General features: G+C 36.4%; 1 protein-coding gene across 1 annotated transcript; it reads right to left on the reverse strand.

Annotated features, from left to right (window-relative positions):
• Window positions 1-747: 747 nt before the first annotated feature.
• Window positions 748-27,440, reverse strand: LOC121421415. Its single transcript, XM_041616112.1, has 4 exons — window positions 27,237-27,440; window positions 22,084-22,207; window positions 20,299-20,436; window positions 748-8,067 (listed from the first exon to the last, which is right to left on the reverse strand). The coding sequence occupies exons 2-4, from the start codon at window positions 22,168-22,170 to the stop codon at window positions 4,687-4,689; spliced, it is 3,606 nt and encodes a 1,201-aa protein (XP_041472046.1). The 5' UTR covers window positions 22,171-22,207; window positions 27,237-27,440; the 3' UTR covers window positions 748-4,686.
• Between the last annotated feature and the right edge of the window lie 297 nt (window positions 27,441-27,737).

A 27,737-nucleotide genomic window follows, 5' to 3' on the forward strand; every position in this document is an offset into this window, starting at 1 on the left:
ATGTAATGGTCATTTAATCCCAGATAATTATGTGTATTATTTCGATTGTGAATGACATATTTTTCCTCCACCATAAAAGACCAAAAATAGATGGGGGCATTTCATATTGTGCCCCCTATTTTTGGTCGGGGGATACGCACCCCCCCCCCCTGGGATTTCCGCCCATACAGTACATCATGAGAATACTCACTATAAACTATACATTAGGCTCACATCGAATAAATCAATTGCAATTTTAGTTCTCCCGTTATTAATAAAACTTGAAGAAAAAAAAATATAGTTACAGCTCCCTTTTTCCAAGACTCATTTTATTGCTTTTATAATCTGCGTAAACTTGTCGACACCAACATGAATTGCACGTGTAAATTTCACCTCAGTCACACTTCCTCCTTGGCGGAGGTTCGGCGAGTCGAAAACAGCCGTTTTAATTTTTTTTTGTCCCAGCTACAGGTGGTTTGAATAACAATGAATAAAACGACCTTTTTCACGCGCCGTACGCCGCCAAAGGGTAAATGTAACTGCATCATAAAAACGGATCATTCGTTAGTCTTACACGTTACAAGGTCTTGCAGCTATTTGCAAGTTTTGATTTAGAATTATACGCGTACATGTAACTAGCTAGTCGTTTACTTTATTTTTTTATGTAACTTGTTTACAGCCATTAAGTTCTAAGTTACCCCTACACATACATTTAACTATGAATAACAACTAGTGAGTAAACTTTGAACACAACCGTTTACTTTGATTCATACAATCACATGAACGTTTTCTTTTGAACATGCTTACAACAAAGTCAATCCTTTAGAAAATGTGTCACAAATATTCGTAGTTCTTTTCACCTTCATTAAATATATCAAAGAGAATAAAACCACAAAATACATGGTAAATATATATGAAGTATATTTACAACAACCTACTACCAAAATAATAAACCAGAAGAGATATGCCGTATACGTGTTCGTTTGCATACACATTTAAAAAAAAATGGGTATAATGTTCTTACGTTTATAAAACAAACTAATCTAAACAGATATCATTAGCTTTCTTCAATGTTTAAACCTACTACCAAAAATAATAAACCAGGAGAGATATGCCGTGTACGTGTTCGTTTGCAAACACATTTTCAACAAAATGGGTATAATGTTCTTACGTTTAAAAAACAAAATAATCTAAGCAGATATCATTAGCTTTATGCAATGTTTAAACAAAATGAAACATGATTAATCCAGAAATTGTCTGCCTCGTCTTTTGAAAAGAAAAAATAATACATGGTGCAATGGTGAAAATAACTCATTATACTGCAAAATGGAAAGTAATGATGAAAACAAGCATACTTGAAATGTTAACACGTGAAATTGTCCTCATTGGCCTCCAGTCATTTACACGCCTCTTGTTCACCATGACATGTGTACGATCTAATATTACGATACATACTTTCTCTTATTTTGTTAAAGTAAACGCTGAAATACAAAATGAACGGTAAAAGGAAAAATGCTTTAAAAACACCAGAAGAACAAATGTATACAAAGCATTGAAAGATACAAGCTTGCTTCTCTTATAATTTTACTTTTAAAACTAAAAGAAAAAGATGCACAGATAATTCGTACGGTGACAATAGGCCAACAAGCATACAATATTCATTACTGTTTTCTTTTTGTGTGAGTTGAGGTAAAGTAAAACAAAAATAAAACATCCACAATAAATGAGAACAAGATACAAAGACACTACAGGGCATGTATACATTAAATAATGAATATCAGAAGAATCTTATAATAGTTATGTTTAAAGCGACATTAGTCAGTTTATAGTACATCAGAATATTAGCTAGATAATGCAATAACAATTGCCTACAAGAATAACACAATACATTAAGTTCGTGAAGTAGTAGCTCTATACTCTCAATTATCGTAATATTTGCAAATTGCATATAAAATCACGAGGGCGATGCCAAGATATTTTTTGGGAACAAACACATTCTTGTTTCTACACTCTACATTCCAGGGGTTTAAAATAAATCGGCGATGAATAGTGACCAGGCGAATTTTGAATTCATGAACTTTTAAATCTCAAAAGATCTAAATTCAAACCTTGTTGATTTGTATTTAAATCATCAAGGTTTAAATCTAAATCTAATTTTCGGCCTGTCACTGTTCACAGCCGATCTAGATTTATTTCAAATCCTTGGAATTTAGGGTTTATGCCACTACTGTTAAATACTTCAAAGACATTCGAAGCAATATATTAAGTCATTCTTGAATTTCTGGGTACATTATATTTTGAGTAATACCTTGTTGTAAAGTGAAATGACATTTTCGACGGCCAATGAAATATAATCAAGATAACAGAATCGAATTTAACATAAGAATCCACCATATAACCTTTTTTCTAAGATTAAAAAATGATATTATAATCATTACCTCTCTTCCTATTGTGTTTAGATTATTTTTACAGAACTAATTGTATTTCTCCGACATTTTACCAACATACATTATTTTGTTTTAACATCTTTAGCTGCCAAAAGAATACAAAGCACGTTTTTCAAGAATAAAAATAGTTCAAGACAGCCTCATGGTAACATGAGTTAATTTGCAAAATCAAACTATACACAATTCTACGTAACTCTTCGATACTTGATTATCTTAATCATGTTAATGGGATCTATCCACGAGGCCCAAGATTACGTTTGTCTACAAGAAAATTATTTTCCGCGCCTGATGTTTATAAAACTTGCTTTCGGTGTCATGAACACACCCCAAGGTGTATAGATGACGTCTCAGTGTTAAAAAAATGACTGCGGTGTTTTCTAAAATAAAGATTTGTGTGTACACTGAAGATGAGGCTAATAAGCGGAAAATCTGTTGATGTAGACAATGTACGTAGCACTCAGCCTCATGGACACAATCTTTATGAATTCCCATTAGTATTTATATGGTGCCCCGCGTTAATGGTTTACACTTCCTTCTGGCTGCATGCCTAACCAATTTTACTTTTATATGATATTTAACTGCATTGTACATTTTACATATTATTATCTATATCGTTTGTCTTTGAAAATGGTTAGATCAACAAATGAAACAAGCGAAATTTTATATTTCTGGTAACTTTGTATGATATTCAATTGCAGTGTTCATATAAATATTGTTGTGAATATCTCTTGATTAAAAAAATGGTTGAATCAACAATTGAAACGGATTGAAGTTTTGGTTATGGTAATATATTTGCAAATCATCATGAAAAACTGTGGTTTTTATATTCATAATCAAAGGTGTCCCAGTAAAATATACCTTGACACGCTTTCATATTCTTAAGTGAATTCACTTACGAATTTATGCAAAGTAATGACATGACCTTGTCACACAAAATGGCATAAAATGACAAAACATTAGATGAAAATAAACCCCTATGATAACGTGTAAGCAGAATTATTCAACTTATCGTGATGAAATAAAACGTTAATTCCAGGGAGTTTGAATTCTTTTATGGCAACAATCACTGACAATCTCGAAAGTCGACACCATTTTGTGTATCTAAAACAATAAATAAGTTGACTTTTGGTGAGAAGGAATGTTTTATATATGCAATGAATATAGGTTAAGAGTATAAGTTATATCCTTTGAGAAAGAGTGCTTTAGTAATTGAACCTTTTTTAAAGTCCCACAATGATAAATCTCCAGTATTAAAACTCGATGAATATTTTCGGTCGTTGCATGCCCAAGTGAAAAAAATAAATACACATCGAAACGAAACCCCAATTTGTTTCAGAATTTCATACACCAATAATTATTGTCCATCTAAATAATACAACAACTTGACCAGGATGAAAAAATATGTATAAAACAAGGTATTGGACAAATATAATCCATGTAAATGATTTGTAATTTCACTTGTTTGCTTACTTTTAATAATGAAACTGAATATCAATACCACTTCTATTTTCCCGCGTAAGATAGTGTTCTGTGTGTACATAAAGTTGAAGGTGTGTTATCATCATAATCATGATAATTATTCGTATTTTTGTATTCGATATTGTGGAGGCACTGATTCTTGTGAAAACGAGGAGATATGAGAGAATAATTATTTCACATGTTGTCACTCTAAGTTTATCTGTTTTTTGGCAGGACTATCATAATAATCATGTCATGGGCCAACAGATCAAATCTGTGCAAAAGCCCCTGCAAGAGGAAAATGGGCAAGGACCATAAAGCTAACACGGTTGACAGAACCGTACGGGCTTTCGAAAACGACAAGGGTTACCACCAGAGAAATCGGAACAGTTCTTCATACTCTTGCTCTTTGATGGCTTTAGGGGGCTTAATGTGGTTTGGGACTTTGCGGGTCGGGCTAATGCTGTCTTTGTATCTCCAATCCTGACAACAGGTGTTGAACAAAGGGAAAGTAATTACATCCTCACTTTTCAAACTATGCTGGGAAACTACCTTCATTTCACTTTCCGCAGGTCTACGCCTTCACCTGGAAAGCCAGTGTAACATACACTAGCTTTTCGCCTCCCAGGCACAGGTGACGCCAAAGAAGTGATAATAACAATAATACAAATAACAAGACAAAGTTCAAAGGACAAAGGATTGCTAGGCTTGCCTTATATGCGTTTGGTGTCCACTACGCATAGGGTGCACGGCACCACTGATTTATTAAGGTCCTGCCCTCTCTGCATGTTGGAGCTACTTTTTAATAACGCCAAGGGGGTAGAATCTTACTTACGGAGTCTACAAGTCCTTTGGCGAAGCTTTTACCCTCTTTCCTCGGTTTAGAGGTCCTTCTTGGAGGTGGAGCATGAACAATCTTCTCTTCAAAGGGTATGTTCTTGGCTGTGTGCTCAATGGATATTTCCTCGAAAAGCTTCTTAAGAGTGGCTCCAAAATGTGGAAGCTTGAAGAGCTGCTCTTGAAGCTCTCTGACCTGTTCTGGTGTCTTGATATTTTCACTGGAACCTCCGTGAATGGCATTGTCTAGTATCTCTCGCTGTTGGTGATACTCATCTTTCATCTGCCTCAAGGTCCCCAAGAGACCCTCATCTCGAATTTCATCTGGTTTCGCTTCTTCCTGCTTGATGGACATGTCAAGGTAGTCACCCACAGCATCATTGTATGTAATCAGAGCATGTGCCTTCAGGAAAGAGCCAAACTTTGCTCCCGTTCCCATGATGATCTTTTGTTCTTCTTTCAGTTCTGCAACTTTCTTGTTGATTTCAGCTATGAATGCCTCCTTCTGTGTTCTGGTGTCGCAGATTTTATTGATTTGGTCTTGAATCTCTTGAGACAGGAACTCCTTCTCTATTACTTCTAGCTGATAGGTCATGTGCATATGTTGCATATAGCTGTGACGACAGGAACGACAGTCTCCATTGGTCATGGCCCAACATCCTTGTAGCTGTTCGTTACCTGTAGTTTCTACCGGTACACCCTCGAGATAACAGTGGTCATGACAGATCGTCTGGTACACTGTGTTCTGTACCTTTGTCTGGCCAATTGGGACATACTTGATGCACTCGGGCGCGGTACACACTGTCATTGGATGACCAAGTTCCTTTCGTTCTACGTCATATCCATTGAACTTCAGGTCTTCTTTCAACGAGTCAATCTCTGTGTCAGCTAAGCCAATTTTGGTTTTGGTTTCTCTTGCTGCATCAAGATTGTGATTGATCGTCTTGGCTACTTCTGCAAGGGGCTTGCTCATAGCCAAGATGATTCTCCGAGCTTCGTTCATTCCTAGGGTCTCCTTTACTCTGTGCGGCTTCACCCCGCTTTCAATATACTTCAAGAGACGCGCCGTTTCCTCGACAGACTTGTCCCAGCTAGCCGAGTAGGTGGCAATATCCGCATCGTCGAACGTGACACCGTTCTTTATACATGCCAGAAACCGAAAAGGTTCGTTATCAAAGCAGAAGTACTTATCCTTCGTTGCTTTGATCCCGACATTTCTCTTTTGTAGCTCCTTATTAAGGGCTGGTAGGGTATCGCCAGGCTGGTAGAAAGTCTGTCGAGCGTTTGTGAAGCAGAACACAATGTTGTTCTTAGCAGAATTGTGCAACTGTACGAGCAGCTCCTGGATGCAGAATCGGAACATTGCAGTAAGGCGAGAATTGTTCGGCTTGAGAAGTATGCATATCGCATTAATCTCAGTGTAGAACGTAAGGTGAGATAATATGTTGTGCATATTTCTTTCATCCTGCTTGATACCACCGCAATCACCTATTCCTGGTGTGTCAATCAATCGTACTCGTCTATCACCAACAGTAAAGACGTACGATCTCGGCTCTTTGGTTGCTGATTTCCCTACTTCCTGTACCTCATTGGCATCCTCGACTCCAACCTTGATCTCTTTTTGCTCACCATCTTGAGTCAAGGTGAATGAGGAAGGGATCAGAACTGGGAAATCCTGGGAATTCATGGCCTCAGCCAAGTTAGGAAAAGCCAGGTAGTTTTGAATTCCATTGATCCAGGTGGATTTACCAACACCTGTCTCGCCAAGAATCAGGATATTCACTTCCTTCATTGGCTTCAGCTGGGAAAGATCATCATTCAACAGAGCTATAGGATACTTCATGAAACACATGCCATGATTCGGGTCGTTGCAGCGGAATTTGGAATGCTCGGGGTTTGACTTTCCGCATTTGCAGTGAAAGAGCTTGGTACTGATGCAGTACTCGACGAACTGATTGCATTTCGAGCACCTCCATTTTGACGGGTCACCGGCACAACTTCCTTTTCCTGTGAGGGCATTCGGACATCTAATTTTGACAAATGTGCGGTCCCGAGGAGTGATAGTCGTAGTTTCTGGTTGAGCAACCTGAATCATGCACACCTCCAGGTTCTGGCCCTCATCCTCGTAAAAATCCTTTGAAGCACGTATGCCATTTTGGTACTTCTCGATAGTAGGCCTTGTCATTTTATTCGGCCAGACACGGTTTGACACGATCTCTTGGTCAACCATGATGAATTCACAGGTATCGTCACCTGAGAATGTGGACACAAGTCGCATGAAGAAATCTTGATTCTTCTCAAAGACCTCCCCATCGCTGCCGTTAGGGATGAAGAAAACAAAGGTGTTTTCTCTTGCATCTTTTACTACTCTTTCTCTCTTACCGATGTACTTAATCCCCTTCCTCAATATCGACCTGATGAACCTGACTTTCTTCAAGAACGGTTCAAATTCCACCTCATACTTTGAAGAAGACAACTCGTCATGCGTCATCTTGCCCAACAATTCCTCAAGGGTGCTTGAATTGTCTTTCCCCGATCGTATGCTTTCCACCTCTACCTTCAGAACTGATTTGAAACGGGATTCTTGCATAGTGACATCATGCCAGACCTCATCAATTTTCTCAAGTGCTTCATCGGAAATGAAAGCAGCATTGAGACTCATGTCGTTGTGTATATCGTATATCTTTTGAGTTATCAACCGTAATTTCTCCATGACCTCTTTACTCATCCTTAACATGCCCTCATCGACTTCCTTGTAAGTCGTTTCCTTAGCTATTTTCACCTTACACTTTTTTCTGATAGTTTCTAGGGGCATTAGATAGTATGTTACAGGGACCCCTTTGCAGTTGTTAGTACTTTTTAGAAGTGCAGGTAATGACCCCATAAACTCAACCATTCCTTTGTACGTTACTGGGATATCTTCATCTGGAGCCGAAATGTCTGTTCTACATTGGAAAGAAAACTCTCTCTTCTCATTGCCCCGCATGTCTCTGATAGGGATATCCCCCTTTTGCTTTTCACTCAGAATATCCCTAAGTTTCTCAAGCATTGCCTTCATTTCTTCCATAACAATGGCACCATCATATTGCTTAGTATTTTCATACTCACAAGTTACTAAGCACTGAACTCCCCAGTCTATACCTACTACAACGTGCGTCGCATTGAGATTTAAATCGGACAGTATGGCCTTGTCGATGATCCCTCTGTTGTGGCTTAGCATGACTTCTTCATTGACTGTCTTCACCTTGTAGATGAGACTCATACTTTGGGTCCTGGCACTCTTCCGGTCATCACCAATGTAAGCTCCTGAACCAGTCGGCTTTACCATATCAGTTAACACACTCATCTGAATGGACAGAGAGAACGGAAATAATTACATGAATGCAATGAGTTCTCAATTTAGGCCTACCATTTATCATGAGCTGAGTGTTTATGTTGGTCTCAGTTTTTACCAAAATGCTGACAAACATTGAATATTGATCACGTTCTAAACCTCCCTAAAACTCACTGAAAATGTTGACCGTATTGTATGGATCAATAATGTGTACCAATGACGATTCTAATTACTAAAATAATGACGTTTCTTCATTGAAATCATCATTAGGCTATGACTGTAAAGTTATGCAGGTGGATGTCCTGTTTAAAAGACCACATTGTCATGTAATATGAGTCAAGTAGTAAATTATATGAAAAAATATTCACACTGTTAACAAATGTTTAATTTCAATATCGTGAAGATTTTTTCACACTGTGGACACCTCGACAGTATGACTGTTCACGGCGTGTCCACATGGTCGACTTTGTGTGAACATGGGATTCACACAATACACATATCTAAGGGTATGAAGATGATTTGACATTGTGTTCCGCACAGTAGCACAAACCGTTGGACACTACTTTCCAGTAGGATGCACGCATAGGAAATGGACGCAGTCAGGGAAGCGTACTCTACCCTGCTCTCTTCAATTCAGCGTTTAAACCAATGACCTTGCATCACATGGGCCAAAGATTTGGACTGTCTCAGCTTTGCAACTTTCATTAGCAAGGTACATGAACAAAAACCCCATGAAAAACAGCTAATAAAGAGAAGTTGCCAGTAATAGTGACGATCTGAAAATGAGTTCGAATAGAAACCAATAAAATGACCACCCAAGTGTTCACTATGAATTCTGTGTTTATTTGCTCATCTGGTATGTACTGAGGAATGTAATAAGTATGTACCAAATAAGCAAAATCAACAGAATTCCATCAAATGGACATTCTCCCAGGCAATATTAGCACACTGTCCCACATAAGATCTCATGTGTTAGTGATCATAAGTGTTGTCAGTTTTCAGCTAAGATTTTATGATTTCACAAAGATAAGTTTATATTTTAGTACAGATCTAGCTCTATAAAAATATGTAGACTAATAATCTTGATTTTATAGACTTTCCAATAAATTGTTTGCTGTATCTGCATTCTTTGACCTTTAAAAGTAGAGTGTGTGGTTGTGCTTCACCCGGCGCTGCCGTCTTTATTTCCCCTACGCCCGCCGTACGGCGAGTCGAAAACGGCCGTTTTTAACATATTTGTACCAGCAGCATAAAACGGCTGTTTTCAACTCGCCTTACGACCGCCGTATAGAGGGGAAATGTTACTGCAGCATGAGCAACCGATATTCGAAGTATATCAATATATATATATTGTCAATGAGTAGAAGTGTCGTGCCTCCTGTGTTTGGTTAACATCTTAGGGTTATGAGTTTGATCAAGGCATTCAAAGACCCACACCAGATGAGATGCAAAAGCTTCAAAGCAGGTAATCAGAAGATAAAATGATGATGCTCGTGTTCCGCACATCTTGATTATCCATCATCCTTTTGTTTATTTTTCAATAAGAGAACTGCGTCCTGCCACTCCGAAAATAAAAAATAAAAAATAAGTCGCCAAAAATTGATTTTTAGTGAGATTTTTTTATTGAACATGAAAAATCCCATCCGAAGCTTTGAAATGATAGATAGCTTGTCGATACTGATGGTTACACTTCGTAATTCCGAAGCTTCGTAATTCCGAAGGTTCTTTATTCCGAAGGTTCGTAATTCCGAAACACGTAAATTGCCTATACCTCGATGTTCGTTAATCCGAAAACGAAAAAGGGTTCGTTAATCCGAACATTTGTGGCGTAATTCCGACGATTCGTTATTCCGAAGGTTCGATAATCCGAAAACGAAATAAGGTTCGTTGTTCCGAAGGTTCGTTAATCCGAAAACGAAATAAGGTTCGTTGTTCCGAAGGTTCGTTAATCCGAAAACGAAAAAAGGTTCGTTATTCCGAAGGTTCGTTGATCCGAAAACGAAATAAGGTTCGTTTTTCCGAAGGTTCGTTAATCCGAAAACGAAATAAGGTTCGTTAATCCGAAAACGAAATAAGGTTCGTTAATCCGAAAACAAAATAAGGTTCGTTAATCCGAAAACAAAATAAGGTTCGTTAATCCGAAAAATGAAAACGGGAAAGCAGAGGCAGAGGCAAGGGAGGGGGGCGGGGGGACACTGTTGCCGTTCAATTATCATATGAGGATGGGAAGGCAAGGGCGGCCGAACGAACGAAATGGGCACTTTGGTGATATTTTCACCTTAAGATTATCATCTGCTTGAAGTCATGTGTGTTTGATAGTGATTAAGAAGAGAAAAACTTTTTTGAAGTGACTTCTTATTATGGCAAAATGTATATTTAGGCTTTATTTTTCGGGAGAGAGTATAATGAGCGAGCGGCTTGGTCAAACAAATTCAAAGATGAAGTTGTATAACGTTTTTTGTGGTCAATTATTCTTAAAATGGCATTATTGCGAGGTGTTGCGAGCGTGAATCACAAGCTAAACCTTAGGTTATTTCAATAAAAAATGAAAATTAGTTTTTAAAAATCCGAGCAGATTTCTGCTGTCATTAAAAAAGATGTGCATCTAACTAAAGAATTAACACGAGCGCAAAACGCGAGCTTAAACATACTGACCAGAAAAGGAACCTGTTACAGAAAGCATTTAGTGACCTCTTTAGGATGAATATTTCACCAATCCAATGAGAGTGCGAAGCGCAAGCTGAAATTTTTCAATATTCCAGCCTGAAAACTTAACTTAACTTGTATACTTTAAAAAGAGTATTTTATTTCGAAAAAATCATGAAAAACGGCATATTTATTTTTGAAAAAGGAACTTTCCCATTTTGGAAAATATTAATTCCCCTGTTTTTTATTCCATTTTTGATGCCCCCTGCCTCCCTCCCGGTGGATCCAACTTTCGTCAAATAGAGGGGGGGGGGGGCAATTTTTTTAAGCCATATTTTCCTTGATCGGCAGTTTAAAGTTGATATTTGTTTGTTTCTTTGAAAGGGTAGTCCTAACAGTCAATAATTAGCTTTATCCTTATAAAATAAAGTAAATATGTAATAACATGATAAACCCTTTTTAAATAATGCGAGCGCGAGCTATATATTTTTGTTAATATGATGGGCAATATGTTTGTGATCTTCAAAGCGAGATGCCTATGTAACTAAAATTAGACAATAACTGCTAGCAAAAAGCGCGAAGAGAATTTTTAAATATATAAGCTCTGACCTGATCTAAAGGGGACATTTTAAGAACTTTTTGCAGTTAGCCATGAAGACGATGCGTGTTTTAGCCAATGGCGGCGGAACGTATTTTTTTTTTTTTGGGGGGGCAAAGCAAAAAAAGGGGCCAATAGGGGCAATTTGGTGCAAACGGATATTTTCACCATTAGATTATCATCTGTGTAAAGAGGTTGTGTGTTTTGTAGTAACTAAATTGAGCACAATTTTTTAAGTGATCACTAAAGTTATATATTTACGTTTCATTTCTGCGAGCGTAGAGAGCAAGCGGTTTGGGGGAAAAAGTCAAATCTGAAGATGTAAAATTCACCTTTTTGGTCAATACTGTTAAAAGGGCATCCTTGTGAGATGTTGCGAGCGAATCACGTGCTCAAACTTTTGGAAATTTCATGTGGGCCTAGAACGATAATATTGATATAGATATCATTTACCCAGGGAAGCCACTTCAGTTCTGAAAACTATTCTCCCAGCTATTATTATTTTTTTTTACAAGAATGCTTAGAATGTCCAGTTTTCAGGTTGTAAAATCGGAAAAATTTGGCTCACGTTTCTCGCTCGCATCAAGTATTGTTTATTGAGGAACTCATTCTATTCCTGGTTACAAAAAAGAAGTATGAAATGTCCAGTTTTCAGGTTGGAATATCACAAATTTTAAGCTTGCGGTTCGCGCTCTCATTATTTAGTTCGTGAGATATATATTCTATTCATGAGTCACTAAATGCAGTCCTTAAAAGATTACTTTCTGAAGCCTGTTGCATAAAACTTTTTACCTGAGAAAACTCTGGTAAAAACTGAAAACTAAGGTTAGTCTGATTTCCGCCAATGACTTTAGTACAGGGCAAAAACTCCTGTAAAAACAACCTGAGTTTTCTCAGGTAAAAAGTTTCATGCAACGGGCCCCAGGTCAGTATATAAACAAATTACAGCTCGCCCTCGCATTAATTCTTTAGAAAGATACACGATTACAAAAAATGCTCCGAATGCTCACTTCACGTCTTGTTACATGAAATGTCTACTAGTTTCATCTTGCGATTCGCGCTTTCAACATTTCACAAGGATCATTATTAGTATTATTTTTATTTTTATGACCAGCAGAAGCTGTTATTTAAAATGACATCCCCTCCAATACAAATCCTATTATCTAGAGGTTGCTCGCACGCTTCCAACACACTTGATCCCCTGCATCTTTAATTAAACCATTTGCTTATAGGCAGCAATTGCTCAGATAAAATCGAAATTAGCCTATGCTTGATCAGGGCGCCATTCTTAATGAAATACATGCTTTGGCCCCAACACACGCATGTATCATCGATCGTTATTACTATCATTGCATAATATCGTGTAATCTTGTAATGACAACATCGTGTTTGTTACCAAAATGAATTATTTTCATTTTCGGAAATACGAACCTTATTTAATTTTCGGATTAACGAACCTTATTTCGTTTTCGGATTAACGAACCTTATTTCGTTTTCGGATTAACGAACCTTCGGAATTACGAACCTTATTTCGTTTTCGGATTAACGAACCTTCGGAATTACGAACCTTATTTTGTTTTCGGATTAACGAACCTTCGGAATTACGAACCTTATTTTGTTTTCGGATTAACGAACCTTCGGAATTACGAACCTTATTTCGTTTTCGGATTGACGAACCTTCGGAATTACGAACCTTCGGAAATACGAACCTTCGGAAATACGAACCTTCGGAATAACCGAACCTTCGGAATTACGAAGCTTCGGAATTACGAATGTATACGGAAACTGATCAACAATTAATAACACGTCGAGTACTTGATTGAATGTAGGAGACATTGGGAACTTCAATGGGGGAAAGGGGTTTGAGGTTTAGTGTGCACTCAAGCATGGGACGATTACACTATCTCCGAGACACTTCCAATCACTCCAAACAAAATTGTGTCAAAAGGAGCTCTTGTATCTCACCTTTGCGATATCAAATTTTGACAGTATGAAAAAGAGGATTTACTCTTTCACATACCATAATTTTGTCATTTCCTTTTAGAAGACAACTTTACCATTTTGGCCATTTTAAAGAGAACTTTCTTTGGCGACTTATTGTTGATTCGTGGTGACTGGTCACATTTATTCTCCTTCCACCATCCCAACAGTATCTATCTGGGGCCCGTTTCAGAAAACTTGTTTTAAGAAAATGTGATAACCGTTAAAAGCTACTGAAATCCTTCAATCTGATTGGCTGATTTGTTATAGAAATCGTGCTTATGTAATTATAAACACGCTTTTATGAAACGGGTCCAGGACTACTCACAAGGTATCCTCGATGACCTGGGTCCCTTTAATACAGACTTGTTATAACAGCAAATGAACCGTTTCTATAACAAATTTACTATCAGCCAATCAGATTAAACACTGTAAAAACTGTGGTATTAAAACTGACACCAATTGGTGTTAATAGATGACCACACCCTGAGGTGTTAAAATAACAGCCTAGAGATAGAACATAATACAAAGAGTGTAAATGTAACAACCATAGGTGTTGTAATAACATATATAGGTGTTAAACTAACACCACCAATTTAACACCGGTGTAAAATAACCGGTGTGGTCCTCTATGTACACCGGTTAAGAACACAGTTTTTGCGGTGAAGGATTGCAGTAAGGACTTGGAGTGGTTCAGGAGCTACTTACTTAACAGACAACAATACGTGTTTGTTAAAGATCACAACTCCAATTTGAAATATGTTAACTGTGGAGTCCCCCAGGGTAGCTTATTGGGCCCACTTCTTTTCACAATTTATATAAATGATTTCTGTAGATCATCCAAAATATTATCCCTTATCTTGTTTGCAGATGATTCGACCTTATTTTTTTCTCATCAGAATTCACAAACTTTAGTTGATGTTATTAATTCTGAACTTATTAATGTTACTGAGTGGATAAGAGCCAATCGATTATCTTTGAACCTTAACAAAACAAAATACATGTTATTTAGTAATTCCATATACAAGTTACCGATGAACATTATGTTTGATAGTAACCCATTAGAAATGGTACCTTACACCAAATTTCTTGGAATAACAGTTGACAGTAAACTTTCTTGGAAAAATCATATTGAAAATATATCCAAAATAATTTCACGAAATATTGGTATTATTAATAGGCTAAAATTTTGCATTCCTTCCACATCATTAATCATGCTCTACTCATCCTTAATCTTGCCTTATTTAAACTATGGGATTCTTATTTGGGGTGATATCCATCAATATTTATTAGATAAATTGTTGCTTTTGCAAAAGAAAGCACTTCGTAATTATTCATAGTACATGTTTCCGTTCTCAGACGGACCCACTTTTTCTAGAAAGTAAACTGAAAGTCAAAGACCTGGATTTACTACTGTTAGGGCACTTCATGTATAGTTACAATAATAATGCACTTCCCCATATTTTTGATGCCATGTTCCCTAAAAATCAATTTTATCATAACTACCCCACGAGACACTCTGACGAACTTCACATTCCACTTTACAGAACTTTACTGGCCAAAAATACATTCCTATTCAACGATCCTAAATACAATAATAATGTTAAAGACAATGTCTCCTTGAATTCATTCAAACGTAAACTCAAACTTGTCCTGCTTAATTCCTATAATTCTTCGCAACGGAACACTTCATTATCTTGATTATAATCCTTACATTTTTCACTTTTATTTTATCTTTTTTCATCTATATTGTCCAGTCATATCTTTTGTTATTTCACCAGATCAAGCTGGTTCATAGTCAGCCCTTTCCCATTCTTAAGTTTTACTCCTTTTTAAAAAAGAGTTGTCTTGTACTGTCCTGTCTCTTGTTTTGTCTTGTCTTCTACGTCTTGTCATCCCCTCTCTCTGTTTTTTTTTCTTCTGTCTTGCGCAACATATCCTTTACAACGAAGACCTCTTTGAGTAAAAAGCTTTGTATTTGTTCAGTAATTATTTTTCCGTCAATATGATTTCTTTTTCTCTTTTTCTTTCCTGTAATACATGCATGTACGCATATAGTAAGTCGACTATAATTTCTTCATTTCCAAGGGGGATCCACAATTTTACAAGCTTTGCTTTTTAGTGGATCCCCCTCATTTCCATCTATATTATACTGTTGTTGTTTTTTTACGAACGAAGAATGCCCTTCTGTAAAATAGTATTTGATTTGTATTGTTTTATATTACTTTGTATTATGTTTTGAATGGAAATGAAACAAAAGAATTGAATTGAATTGAATAGCTTTGAACTGTTATTGCAAATTTGTAATAATAGGTTTTATGAAACAGAGACCTGGGGCCCGCTTCATAAAACTTATTACAATAACAAATTTGCAATAACAGTTAAAAGCTACTGAAACCCTACTATATGATTGGCTGATGTAAAATTTGTTACTTTAAAAAGTCTTTATGAAACGGGACCCTGGGCTCTGTCTTACAAAGAGTTACGATTGATCCAATCATTCGTAACTCTATGGAAATCCATCAGTGTCTTATTTTTTCTACAGGAAATTTGCACAATGTCCTCTGTAAACAAGGGAGAACACACCAAATTGACAAGAAATCAATGAATTTATGGATTTACATTCATATCTAGAATTTTTTTAACAAACATGCATTTTACATGTTGACTTTGCTGGCTTTCCATAGTTGCGATTGATCCAATCAATCGCAACTCTTTGTAAGACGGGCCCCAGATGTTTGGTTATTTAAATGAAAGTATATAAAAGACAACAGATTGATTAGCCTCAACTCTTAGTCCATGTACAATATATTGACCACACTTGTTAACTTATTCACATGGAAAAAAAAGTTGATTGTAGACATGTTTTTTTTTGTAACATAGTTTTCTAGAATAGATTAGTTCAAATAAAGGATATATTATTTTGAATAATGCTTTAATCAATATCTATAAAAGTTTTGTTGGAAATTGATATGAGACAAAAATAAAACTTGAACGACTAGTTCATATTTTGATTTTTCATCGTTTGGAAATAGAAAAGATTGTAAAAACAAAAGAACGTGTATCTCACTCGAGGAATGGAGGCAATAGTTAAAGCTGTAAAAAAATAAATTAAAATGAAATGTATAAAGAAGACCAGTAATGGTTGTTTCACAAAAACAAGTGGAGCCGCAGCGCCTCTGGCAGTCTCACCTGCATCACGCGATTCAATATAGCGGCAGTGCTGATTTTGAAAACTACTGTAAAATAATTATTCACAAAAAACACCATGGATTCATATAATGATACAATTACTACGTTCATTGACAATAAATGACATTTGACCTTGATCATGCGACCTAAGACTTGTCAGTGATACTTGATTACCCCTATATCCACAGTTTATAAACTATATCTATAAACTTTGAAAGTTATGACAGCAATATAATAATTACCTCCAAAATGGCCAAAGTTCAATGACCTTAAATGACCTTTGACTTTAGTCATGCATGTGACCTGAAACTCGCACAGGATGTTCAATGATACTTGATTACTCTTATGTCAAAGTTTCATGAATCATTGAATCATTTTCAGAAACTTTGAAAGTTATGATGCCAATTCAACAAATACCTCCAGCTTTGCCAAAGTTTGTCGACCTTAAATGACCTTTGACCTTGATCATGTGACGTTAAACTCACACAGGATGTTAAGTGATACTTCATTACCCTTATGTCCAAGTTTTTATGAATCAGATATATAAACTTTCAAAGTTATGATGGTAATTCAACAGATACCCCCAACTTGGCCAAAGTTCTTTGACCTTAAAATTAAATGACCTATGACCTCGGTCATGTGACTTGAAACTCAGGCAGGATGTTTAGTAATACTTGATTAACCCTATGTTTAAGTTTCATGAACTAGGTCCATATATTTTTTATGATATTTCAAAAACTTAACCTTAGGTTGTTAATTGTTACCATTTGCTTCCGATTTGAAAGATAGCTATCAAAAAGTTTTAGTGTTATTCCCCTTATCCCATATAAATTCAGTTTATTTAACAGTATGCAATGATCTAAAGTATCAAAAGCCTTTGATAAGTCCGAAAATAACCCAATCTTTATCTCTCCATTATCTATTGAATTTACAACCTTATGGATAAAGTTAACCAGTGCAGACGAAGTAGAATGACCTGCTCTAAAACCATATTGGTTACTGCTAATAATATTGCACATAGATATGAAATTGTATAGACGATTATAAATACACCTCTCAAGTATTTTTGAAAATATCGTTAAAACGGATATTGGACGATAATTAGTCATTAATTCAGGTGTACCATTTTTGAAAACCGGCGTAACTCTTGCTAATTTCATTTGATCATGAAAAATTCCCTGTTGAAAACACTGATTAAATATTGCACATAATGGGTTAACAATTAAATGTATTACACGCTTCAAAACTTTAACATTAATTCCATCAAAACCGGCACTTGTGTTAGATTTAAGTTTATCAACAATTTCAATAATTTCTTTACAAGTGATAGGTTTAAAATATGCAGTTTCACTATTCCTCTGTATATATGTATAATGGTAGTCATCTCTACAATTGTCAAACGAACGATTCAAGCCATATCCAATATTTACAAAGTATTCATTTATTTTTTCACAAATTTGTTTTTGTCTGAAAGTATCTCATTGTTATACATTATTTTTTACAGAAGGATTTTTTATATTTCTTCCCAAGGGCATGGTTTAGAACATCCCATGTTTTCTTTATATCACCATCAGAGTCATGTAACCGTTTTTCGTAATATTGTTTTTTGGCAAGAATAATTGCATTAGTAACTTTTTTACGGTGTCTCTTATAAACATCTTTCCAATATTGTGTAGGATATTTAATAAACATTTTATACATACGACATTTTTTCTTAGACATCTTTCGTAATTCATTAGTAAACCATGGTTTAACACTCCTATTAGGTTTGCTATAACTACATTTAACTGGGAAACAAATATCATAAACATCAGAGAAACCCTTAAAAAACTATTGTAGTTATTATTGACATCATCATCACAATCATATCGACCATTGTTTTGACTGCAATAGATTAACAAATTCAAACATTCTATTTTCATTTATCAATCTTTTAACATATGTAATATCAGATTCTGTACATAGGTCAGAATCAGAAATGCTATAAACTGGAAAATGAAATTTTCAGCATTTTGCTCTGTGAATTTTACTCCAATTTAGGTATAAATATTTTCAGCCCGGACCATACCTTAAAGAACTAATCTTCTCAGGATGACATCATATCAGACAGTGGCGGACCGTGACTCGGAGACAAAACATTGGAGGGGCACAGCATTTTTCGTAACAATGCTGTGCCCCTCCAATGTTTTGTCTCCTCCGGGTCACGGTCCGCCACTGATATCAGATATGGAACACGGGATTGAATAGTTTGGGGAGTTTGGCATCAAAATGAAGTTGTGTTTTATATTATAATAGTTAGTGGAAGTGGAAATGAAAGCTTGTCTTTATGTAGGTTTAACGAAAATATTATAGGCAGATACCAGTCACAAGAGCAAGACACCCATGGTCATTTCAACCATTAAATATAAACATTGGATTGCCACTACCCGTCTCCCCCCCCCCCCTCCCAGCACGCGACGGGGGCTTGTTTAATGTCACCAGCAACGTTCGGCACAATGGCATCATGGGACACTAACTTGGAACGATGTTTTGTGATAAATACGGCGAACATGTGGTTGGAAAATTTGTTATTTCTCCAGATAATGCACGTATATGCAGCTGAATTTGGTATCAGTGTAATGCATGAACTATAACAAAGACCGTCAATGTATTCATAGCGCAGCAATGGGCAGCAATTTGTAAAAGAAATGCTCATGAAAAATAAGTGGAACGCCTCTGGCAGTCTGCATTACGCAATGTGACATAGCAGCAGTGCTTCTTTTGAAAATGGCTAATGAATATTATTCACAGAAGAAAACACTAATATGATAATAAAATATTATGCCCATTAACCCAAAATGACCTTTGACCATGAGACCAAAGACATGTGCAAAACAATCATTCATACTTGATTATCCTTATGTTGATGTTTCATGAGCTAGATCCATAAACTTCTTTCGTTATACTAAAAGGGTTCATTATTGCGGACTTTGACCTTGGTCATCTGACCTGAAACTGTCACATAATTTGTAGGGATACATGGTTGCTTTTATATCCAAGATTCATGAACTAGATCCATATAGTTCGAAGTTATGACATTTCAAAAACTTAACCTTGATTAAGATCTCGATATTGATTCCCCCAACATGGTCTAAGTTCATTGACCCTTAATGACCTTTGACCTTGGTCATGTGACCTGAAACTCAGGCAGGATTACCCTTATGTTTAAGTTTCGTGAACTAGGTCCATATATTTTCTAAGTTAGGATGACATTTCAAAAACTTATCCTTGGTTAAGATTTCAATGTTGACGCCGCCGCCGCCGTCGGAAAAGCGGCGCCTATAGCTCGCTCTGCTATGCAGGCGAGACAAAAAAAATGGCTAACCCCCCATTGTCAAAATAATGGTTTCATCCAAAATTACCTCTGAAGGGATTATCATTTTATCTTGAAAATCTTCGAACACTTAAAACAATCATTCATCATAGAGCACCGCGAATTGGAAATACATTAAGCAATACGTTTTGCTAAAACATTGAAATATCTCAAACGTGTCATTTACACATGTGGTAGCCGTAAAGAGTCATTTTCCGGGATTATTGAATAAAATGGGCAACTAATATTCAATATCATAGAGAAATATTGTATGGAGACATTCTACAGGTTCTTATCTTTGCTTAGAACATGAAAAAACAAAATTTGTTTCATGTCAAAAAAACAGTTTTGGGGCACTTTTTGCTCTCTCCTGGCCCACTGTGCGCCGCCGCAGTCGGAAAAGTGGCGCCTATAGTCTCTCTCTGCTTCGCAGGTGAGACAAAAACTATATAAATTAGAGTTTGATTTTACTCACCTGAAGCTGGGGTTCTACATCGAGCGTCTTGAACTTCTCCTGGAGATCGTCAGACTTGGTAACCTCGATCACTGTTTCGTCAATGTCCATGCTTTCCACCATATCATCTTCAAGCTTAGAAACGAACAGGTTGCCTTCCTGCACAGTAAGAAAGAAACAAAATAAGTCAGAACATAAAAATTGCAAGTTAACTCATATGATCGGTAATTCTTTAACATTCACTTTGCAAATGCTGTACCCCCCCCCCCCCGACAAAGGAGGGGGGAAGGGAGAACGGCGGAAGAACGAAATGAAAACTGAAAGGAAAAGAGAATGTAAAATAAGACAGGCAAGAAGACGAAAAGAGCTGTAAAGGGGAATTTGATTCTTTCCCCCCTATTTTCTTCTATTATTTTTTTCCTTTTTTCTTACCTTCAATAAAGTCTATTTCTGAAACTTTCTTCTTTCTTTTCCCACATTTGCCCCATTGTTCTCTCTCCCATTTGCTCCTTTGTTTCCTTTTTTTTCAAAAACTGCAGTGGCATATTTTACCATCCAGAAAGCTGATCGAAAGAAAAACACCTTTTTAGCTCTTCGTATAATGAATTTGAGCACTTTTATGTAACTAATAGTATATACAACCTATTATGCCCATATTTTAGCTTATCAGCAAACTTCTTTGGTCCAACTTTCTTAGAAGGTTCTTCTTGAATGAATGTTAAAAGAAAATAAGATTAATTATATTTTTGTGTCTAAGAAAGTTACATTTCTTCAATTTAAATTATGCTTTAATGCCTCATTCGTAGCGCTCGCTTGTGTTTCAAAATCATGTCACTTGATTCGGTTTGCTATCTTGAATAATTAATGTCAGAACTTCCGAAAGAAATTTGGTGATTAAAATAACACGATTTCGAGATAATTGCCGAAAATTTAATTGTCTGACAAAAAACCGAATATTTTATTTTATTCAGGTAACAAGTCAAAGAGCAGATATCAGACATATTTAACACGAGTATTATAAAGGGAAAATATGAAATATTTCCACATTGGAGGGCATTTTTCCCATGGCCTGAGAGGCGCTGCGCGTTATTTACCATGGGCAGCACCCTGAGAAAGTAAGTAGGTATGCTAAAAAGTAGACATTTAAAGGGATCTTTTAACTTTGTGGGCAGCTGGTTTAAAACAAATTCTCAAACTGAGAAGAAACGTGCGTATGAGTGCCTGTATTTGTCCTATAAAAAAACCTGAAACCAACTACAATATTATGATAAACTCTAACTTAGATACAAGGAGCAATTTATCAGACTGATTTAGAGGTCTAGTAGACGGGTTCAGCTTATGACCAGTTTTCTCAAATTTAAGAAGTCCGTTGGCTGTGTCGACTGCCTTCTGTTGTTTGTATCTCCTATACACACGCTATTATTAGCTGCACTGTAGTATACGTTCAGTGTATATCTTGTACACACTGTATGTTGGTCATGCTGTGTTCATCTAGATTTATTGTATTGTGGTGCACAGATTCGCTGTATACACAATAGTCATTGAAACCAACCCCCAATTATTTTCACTTTGGGTTTTAAAATTGTTCCTGTAGATTGAATACTTTGAAATTTTTGGGATGGTATTTTTACATTGTAACCCTATGTTAAGCCCATTTTCAAGAAACAAATGAGAATTTTTAAAATGAGACCAAAGTGAAATGATCACTTTAACCAAAATCACCTCCCAAATCAGCACCCCTATTAAAAATAGTTCCCACGTCCGTAATTTTCCCTTGATAATGGGTATGCTTTTTGTTATTCTTACCAGAAATTTATCTGTCCTGACATCGTACAGCGCCCCCAGGTGGGCAGATCTCCCCAGGCTCGCTCTCGAGACTGTGCGTCCAGACATGACTTGTCCAAGTTATGGCGTCGACTGCGAGAACGACCTGCAAACAAAACGAATTCGAAGGCATAATGTACATAGAGTTCAGATATAGCTGGTTGAAGTTAAGCATACCAGCCGTTAGGTGTTCTCCAATCTCAAAGTTCCTCAAAGTTTATCCAAGATAATTGTTAATTGATAATCTTCATCACTCAAAGAATACTTTTGTTATTTAGATATAGCATGGATAGCAGCACAAATCATTGTCGTTTTCCTGTTGATTCATGAAATTAGCTGTGGGTGGCAGATATCTGGACTTAATCTCGCTCTTTTTTATTTTCTCTTTCTCTTTTAAAACTATCCATTAAATTCGATTTACGCTCCAATTTTCACCATGTTGTACTAGTCTTCTATGTTTATACTATCTATACGAATATTTTGATAGGAGGCTGCTTTTAGCTTTTAGAGCCCTCCTCCATTCCAAACCTGTCAATACAGTCATGACAGTGCGTCCCAGAATAAACGAAACCGAGATTTAGAGATCATTTATCATAACTTAATCATAAAAAGAATAGACAATTTTTTTCTGGGACGCAATGTATAATTAATTATCTTGATTGTAATATACGAAGATTTTTCAAGGGGCGGATCCAGCTTCACCAAATAAAGGGAAGGGTGGCGGAATATATATATATATATTAATATATATACATACATATATACATATCCACACTGCAAAAACTCCGGAATCTATATATGTCCACACCAGAGAAGTATTGAGGCAACACCAGTTTGGAATCAAACCGATGCTGTTTTCATACAAGATGCAACTTACATGCACATGAGGGGGGTAGTGGGCGACCACCCCAATGGTGTTCAAAATGACGAAACACAGGAAGAAGTGGTGCTCATGGCATCACAACACCCCCCCCCCCCCCACACACACACTTTCTTAAACATGTGTTTTTTTATTCAGGATGTCATTCAAAAAAACTCAAGATGAATACAACAAAATTTACAAATCTCATTTCATATGAGCAAGAATATACAAAAATATTTTACCAGGAAAAATTCAGGATATTATCATTGCATCCCTAATTCAATTTTTCATCGACAAACATTTATATAATTATACATACACAAATCCTAATACCCACAAACATACACATAAATATGGTCATAAATATTTGATATCACGCGAAATAGGGTACAGAAAAACAATATCGGCGGTTCGGATGGACACAAGAGAAAGGGAAATTGAAAAGAAATAGCAAACATTAATGTAGTCTGGTAAAATAGACCCGCTTATAGGTCAAGTCCACCTAAGAAATATGTTGATTTGAATCAATACAGGAAAATCAGACAAGCACAATGCTGAAAATTTCATCAAAATAGGATGCAAAATAAGAAAGTTATAACATTTCAAAGTTTCGCTTATTTTCAACAAAATAGTTACATGAACCAGCCAGTTACATCTACGTGAGAGAGTCGATGATGTCACTCACTATTTCTTTCGTTTTTTATTGTTTGAATAATACATTATTTAAATTTTTACGAATTTGACGATTAGGACCTCCTTGCCTGAAGCACAAAATGTTAAAATAATGGAATTCCACGTGTTCAGGGAGGAATGAAACTTCATTTCACATTACAATGAATAGAAAATCAAAATATTTCATATTTCATATAATCAAATACAAGAGAAATAGTGAGTGATGTCTCATTTGCATACCGACCGAGATGTGCATATAACTGTTTTGTGGAATGAAGCGAAATTTTAATATGCCATCAATTTCTTATTTTACATCCGATTTTGATGAAATTTTCAGTGTTATGCTTGTTGAATTTTTCTCTTTTTATTCAAATCAAGTTTTTGTTGGGGTGGACTTGTCCTTTAAATGATGACATGCCAATCAACTACTCAATACATTTTATACCGCAGTGATTATGTTACCAAGAAGCAAATCCATTACTTTTCCTCCCGACACATTTTAGTTTCTCTATACAAATACAATAATAGGTCCATTTATTCTCTGCATAAGTAGATATCTGAAAACGTATATTTCAAACGTATGTATTTATAACACACAGTCAATGAGAGACCACATTTTATTTTAATAACATAAGAAAAAGGAATGTGGGGATCATCAGCCCACCTAATGAATCGCCTATTTATAACGAAATGCACATATTTTGTCTTGAATATTACTTTGAATTTTCTTTTTCATTAGATCCACAAAAACAGTCCACTCGCGGCTGGTATTTCACAGTTGACCAAGTACTTTTTATACCATGCTAATGCATTCAAAGTAGAAATGTAACAAATACATGTACCTCCGCAGATTGTTCATTGGTGTGCTATTCTAGTCACTATGCAATTTCTGCATCCTGCTATGTAAGACATGCATACACAATATCTTTGCTTTGAAATTTGCTTATCATAATGTAATACATAAAAGGTAATTTTACCAAAATTGTCCATGAGGTAACTAAGAACTGGGGGTGTTTCATTAAATCGCACTTAAGTGACTTCAATGCCGAATCGTATCTGAAATGCAATACGACGCGCCCTCCTTTTTACGATCTGACAAATGAGGTTATATACCGCAAGCAACTAGGCATTTAAGTGTGACTCTAGGTCACACCCCCCCCGCGATCTATTATTTTCATTCTGGGTTGGCCTGTCCACAGGGGCGGATCCAGCCTTCGCCAATAGGGGGGGCCCGGAATTTTTTTTCAGACATATTTTCCCCGATCGGCCACTCAAATATGATATTTGCCGGGATTTTTGGTTTCTTTAAATGGGTAGTCCTAATAGTCACTTCTCATTTAGATTTATTCTTATGAATAAACATATATAATACCATAATCCTTATTTATATAATGCGAGCGCAAAGCGCGAGCTATTTTTTTTTTGGGGGGGATCTTATGTACTTTTTTCCTAAAGTTTTGAACATTCTGGGCAATGTTTGTTATTCTGATAAAAAGATGTGTATGCAAGTGAATAATTATTACAAACGTGAAGCGCGAGCAGAAATGAACTGATGGAAAAGGTACTGTTAAGGAATTGCTTGCAGTTAGCCATGATGAAGACGCTACATATTTTAAAAAATCAAACAATGCGAGTGCGAAGCGCGAGCTGAAAATTTTTGACATTTTTACCCGTAAGGAATGAAATTCTAAGCACTTTTTCTGTAACTTAACAGATTAGGTATATAATTAAACGATTGGTGCGAGCGTGAAGCGTGAGTGAAAAAATTCGAGATTTAGACCTACTGAACGAGACACTCTATTCAAGTTTTATAAATCATGAAAAGGATGAGGAAGTGGGGATCTTCTTTACATTATTAATGCGAGCGCAGAGCGCGAGCGGAAAATTTTTATATACGTTTTGAGCTATTCGAACTATACGGACTGCTTGAACTTAGCCATGAAAGACGTTGCATATTTCAACATTCAAATATTGCGAGCGCGAAGCGCGAGCTGAAAATTTTTGACATTTCTACTTGAATAATGGAAATTTTAAGCACTTTTTGTAATCGTGGAAAGGATAAGACAAAAACTTAACAGTACTGATGCAAGAGCGAAGCGCGAGCGCAAAAATTCTGGACACTTTTCATACATTAATAATGCGAGCAAAAAGCGCGAGCAGACATTTTTTTATATTGTGATCTAAAACTGGATAATTATTTAAATGGAGAACAAGCTGCGTATCTGAATAAACGTGTGTTTCAGATTTCGACCTAGAATTTGGGTATTCTAAATACCTTTTTTTATCATGAAAATCAATAAAGCGAGCGCAAAGCGCGAGCTAAAAATATATGATATTCCGATCTGAAAAGGGGTCACTTTAAGCTCTGTATTGCAAGCACTTTGTGGAAAAATTGTGAGGTGAAAAAGGATCACAGTTAAAACAGAGCTGATATTTTTCATTATTGTTACTTTGAGTTTATGACATAGGACCGGGATATTCTATAAGGACATTATGTCATCATAACAAAATGATGTCTTCCTATTTCTCTTCCTAAGCATGAGAGCGCGAAATCTATTAATATTATGGCCTGAAAACTGGACATTTAAAGCACTTTTGTAATATGCATGATGCATGAGTTTAATATCTATCAATGCGAGCGCAAATCGCGAGCAGAAATTTATGATTAATTGTCATCAAATGGTGATTTTAAGTAGTTTGTTTTAGAATTAATATTGAGATATACATAACTCACTAATCAAAATGCGAGCGTGCAGCGCTAGCTGATACGTTTTGAAAATCTGACCTAAATAGGGATATTTTGAGAACTTTATGAAATACAGGAAAATAATAGGTACCTGATAAATCAAATTTTGCGAGCGTGCAGTGCAAGCAGAAATTGTTAATATTGAGACCATTTAACAGAAATTTTTACGCTTTTAAAAATCAATTTGTAAATAAAACAGAATAATGAAAGTTCAATTTCCCAGCTGAAATATGTTTTGTATATTGACTTCAAAATTTGATATTTTAACTTTAAAGTCCATATTGAGCAAGATATCACCTAAAAGGCAACATGAAAGATTTTGTTAGAAATTATTTTCAAAGTCTTCCCCTCATCATATTTTATTCACTCATCTTCCTCCTCTTATGCTTATCTTCCTTCTTTTCTCCTCTCTTTTCCCTTCTTTTTCTTTTTTCCTTTCTTTTCCCCTTTTTTTCTTTTTTTTTGCTCCGCCAATAGGGGGGGCCCGGGCCCCTCGGGCCCCCCCCTGGATCCGCCTATGCCTGTCCCCCATGTTGTAAACAAAAAGGCGCACCTGTCTCGTGTGCTGTGCAAATCCTTCACTCGAGTTAAGGGTCTGAATGTGCAACCTAGTGCTAGTCTTTGCGTGTAGACCTACTGGTTGATCAAAGTTTTAATCAGGGTCTGTGCCTGTCAAAACCATGGTCAAAACACACTAACTTGGTCTAAATTTGAAGGAAACCAGGAGCTGAATTGAATGGCGTGGTTGTGTAGCACTTCAAGCCTCAAAATTATACAATTTGTATGTTTAATAGACGTACACCTATCGACCCGGGTCTGTAGCTGCAGACTAAGAAGGAATGTTTCTGTACTTACGTTCTATCAGGCCACGTGTTTTATTGGGAAAAAACACTCATCCACCTTGCAATTGTAGCTGGGGCGAACCTTGAAAATCAAACTTGCTTGAAAATGAGACGTTTTGCATGAAAGAGAAAATGTAGACAATTAAACCAAAACCCCGTCGACAACTTCAATGTAGCGATGCCACTACTTTGGAGGTAATCTCAAGTAGTGAGCTAAATGGTGAAATATGCCAGAGGAGAGTGTGCGAGCGGAGCTGAAGAAATTTACATCCATCTGAGCCTAGCCAATCACGAACGCGCTAGAAAACGCGGGAACAGAGGACCCGCCCACATCGAGAAAGAAAAAAAAAGATTACTCATCATCTCGCATGCCTTGTACAACCATAGGGTTTTCCCCACGTCTCTATTCAGTGAAGTTGCGAAATCTTAGCTTGTTGTTTATCCCGTTGACCCACTCCTTTCCTCAACAATTTTTTTTTCACTTCCGATATTGCGGTAGGAGGGGGGCATAAGC

The sequence above is a fragment of the Lytechinus variegatus genome, chromosome 9, assembly GCF_018143015.1.
Source record: "Lytechinus variegatus isolate NC3 chromosome 9, Lvar_3.0, whole genome shotgun sequence".
In the NCBI taxonomy this organism is placed as follows: domain Eukaryota; kingdom Metazoa; phylum Echinodermata; class Echinoidea; order Temnopleuroida; family Toxopneustidae; genus Lytechinus; species Lytechinus variegatus.

Excerpts from the sequence above, each read along its gene's own strand:
- LOC121421415 (XM_041616112.1), bottom strand. The coding sequence starts at position 22,170 with ATGTCTGGACGCACAGTCTCGAGAGCGAGCCTGGGGAGATCTGCCCAC. Across the intron at positions 20,437-22,083 it reads TCAGGACAGATAAATTTCTG|GAAGGCAACCTGTTCGTTTC; the intron begins GTAAGAATAACA and ends CTTACTGTGCAG. Across the intron at positions 8,068-20,298 it reads ATGTAGAACCCCAGCTTCAG|ATGAGTGTGTTAACTGATAT; the intron begins GTGAGTAAAATC and ends CTGTCCATTCAG.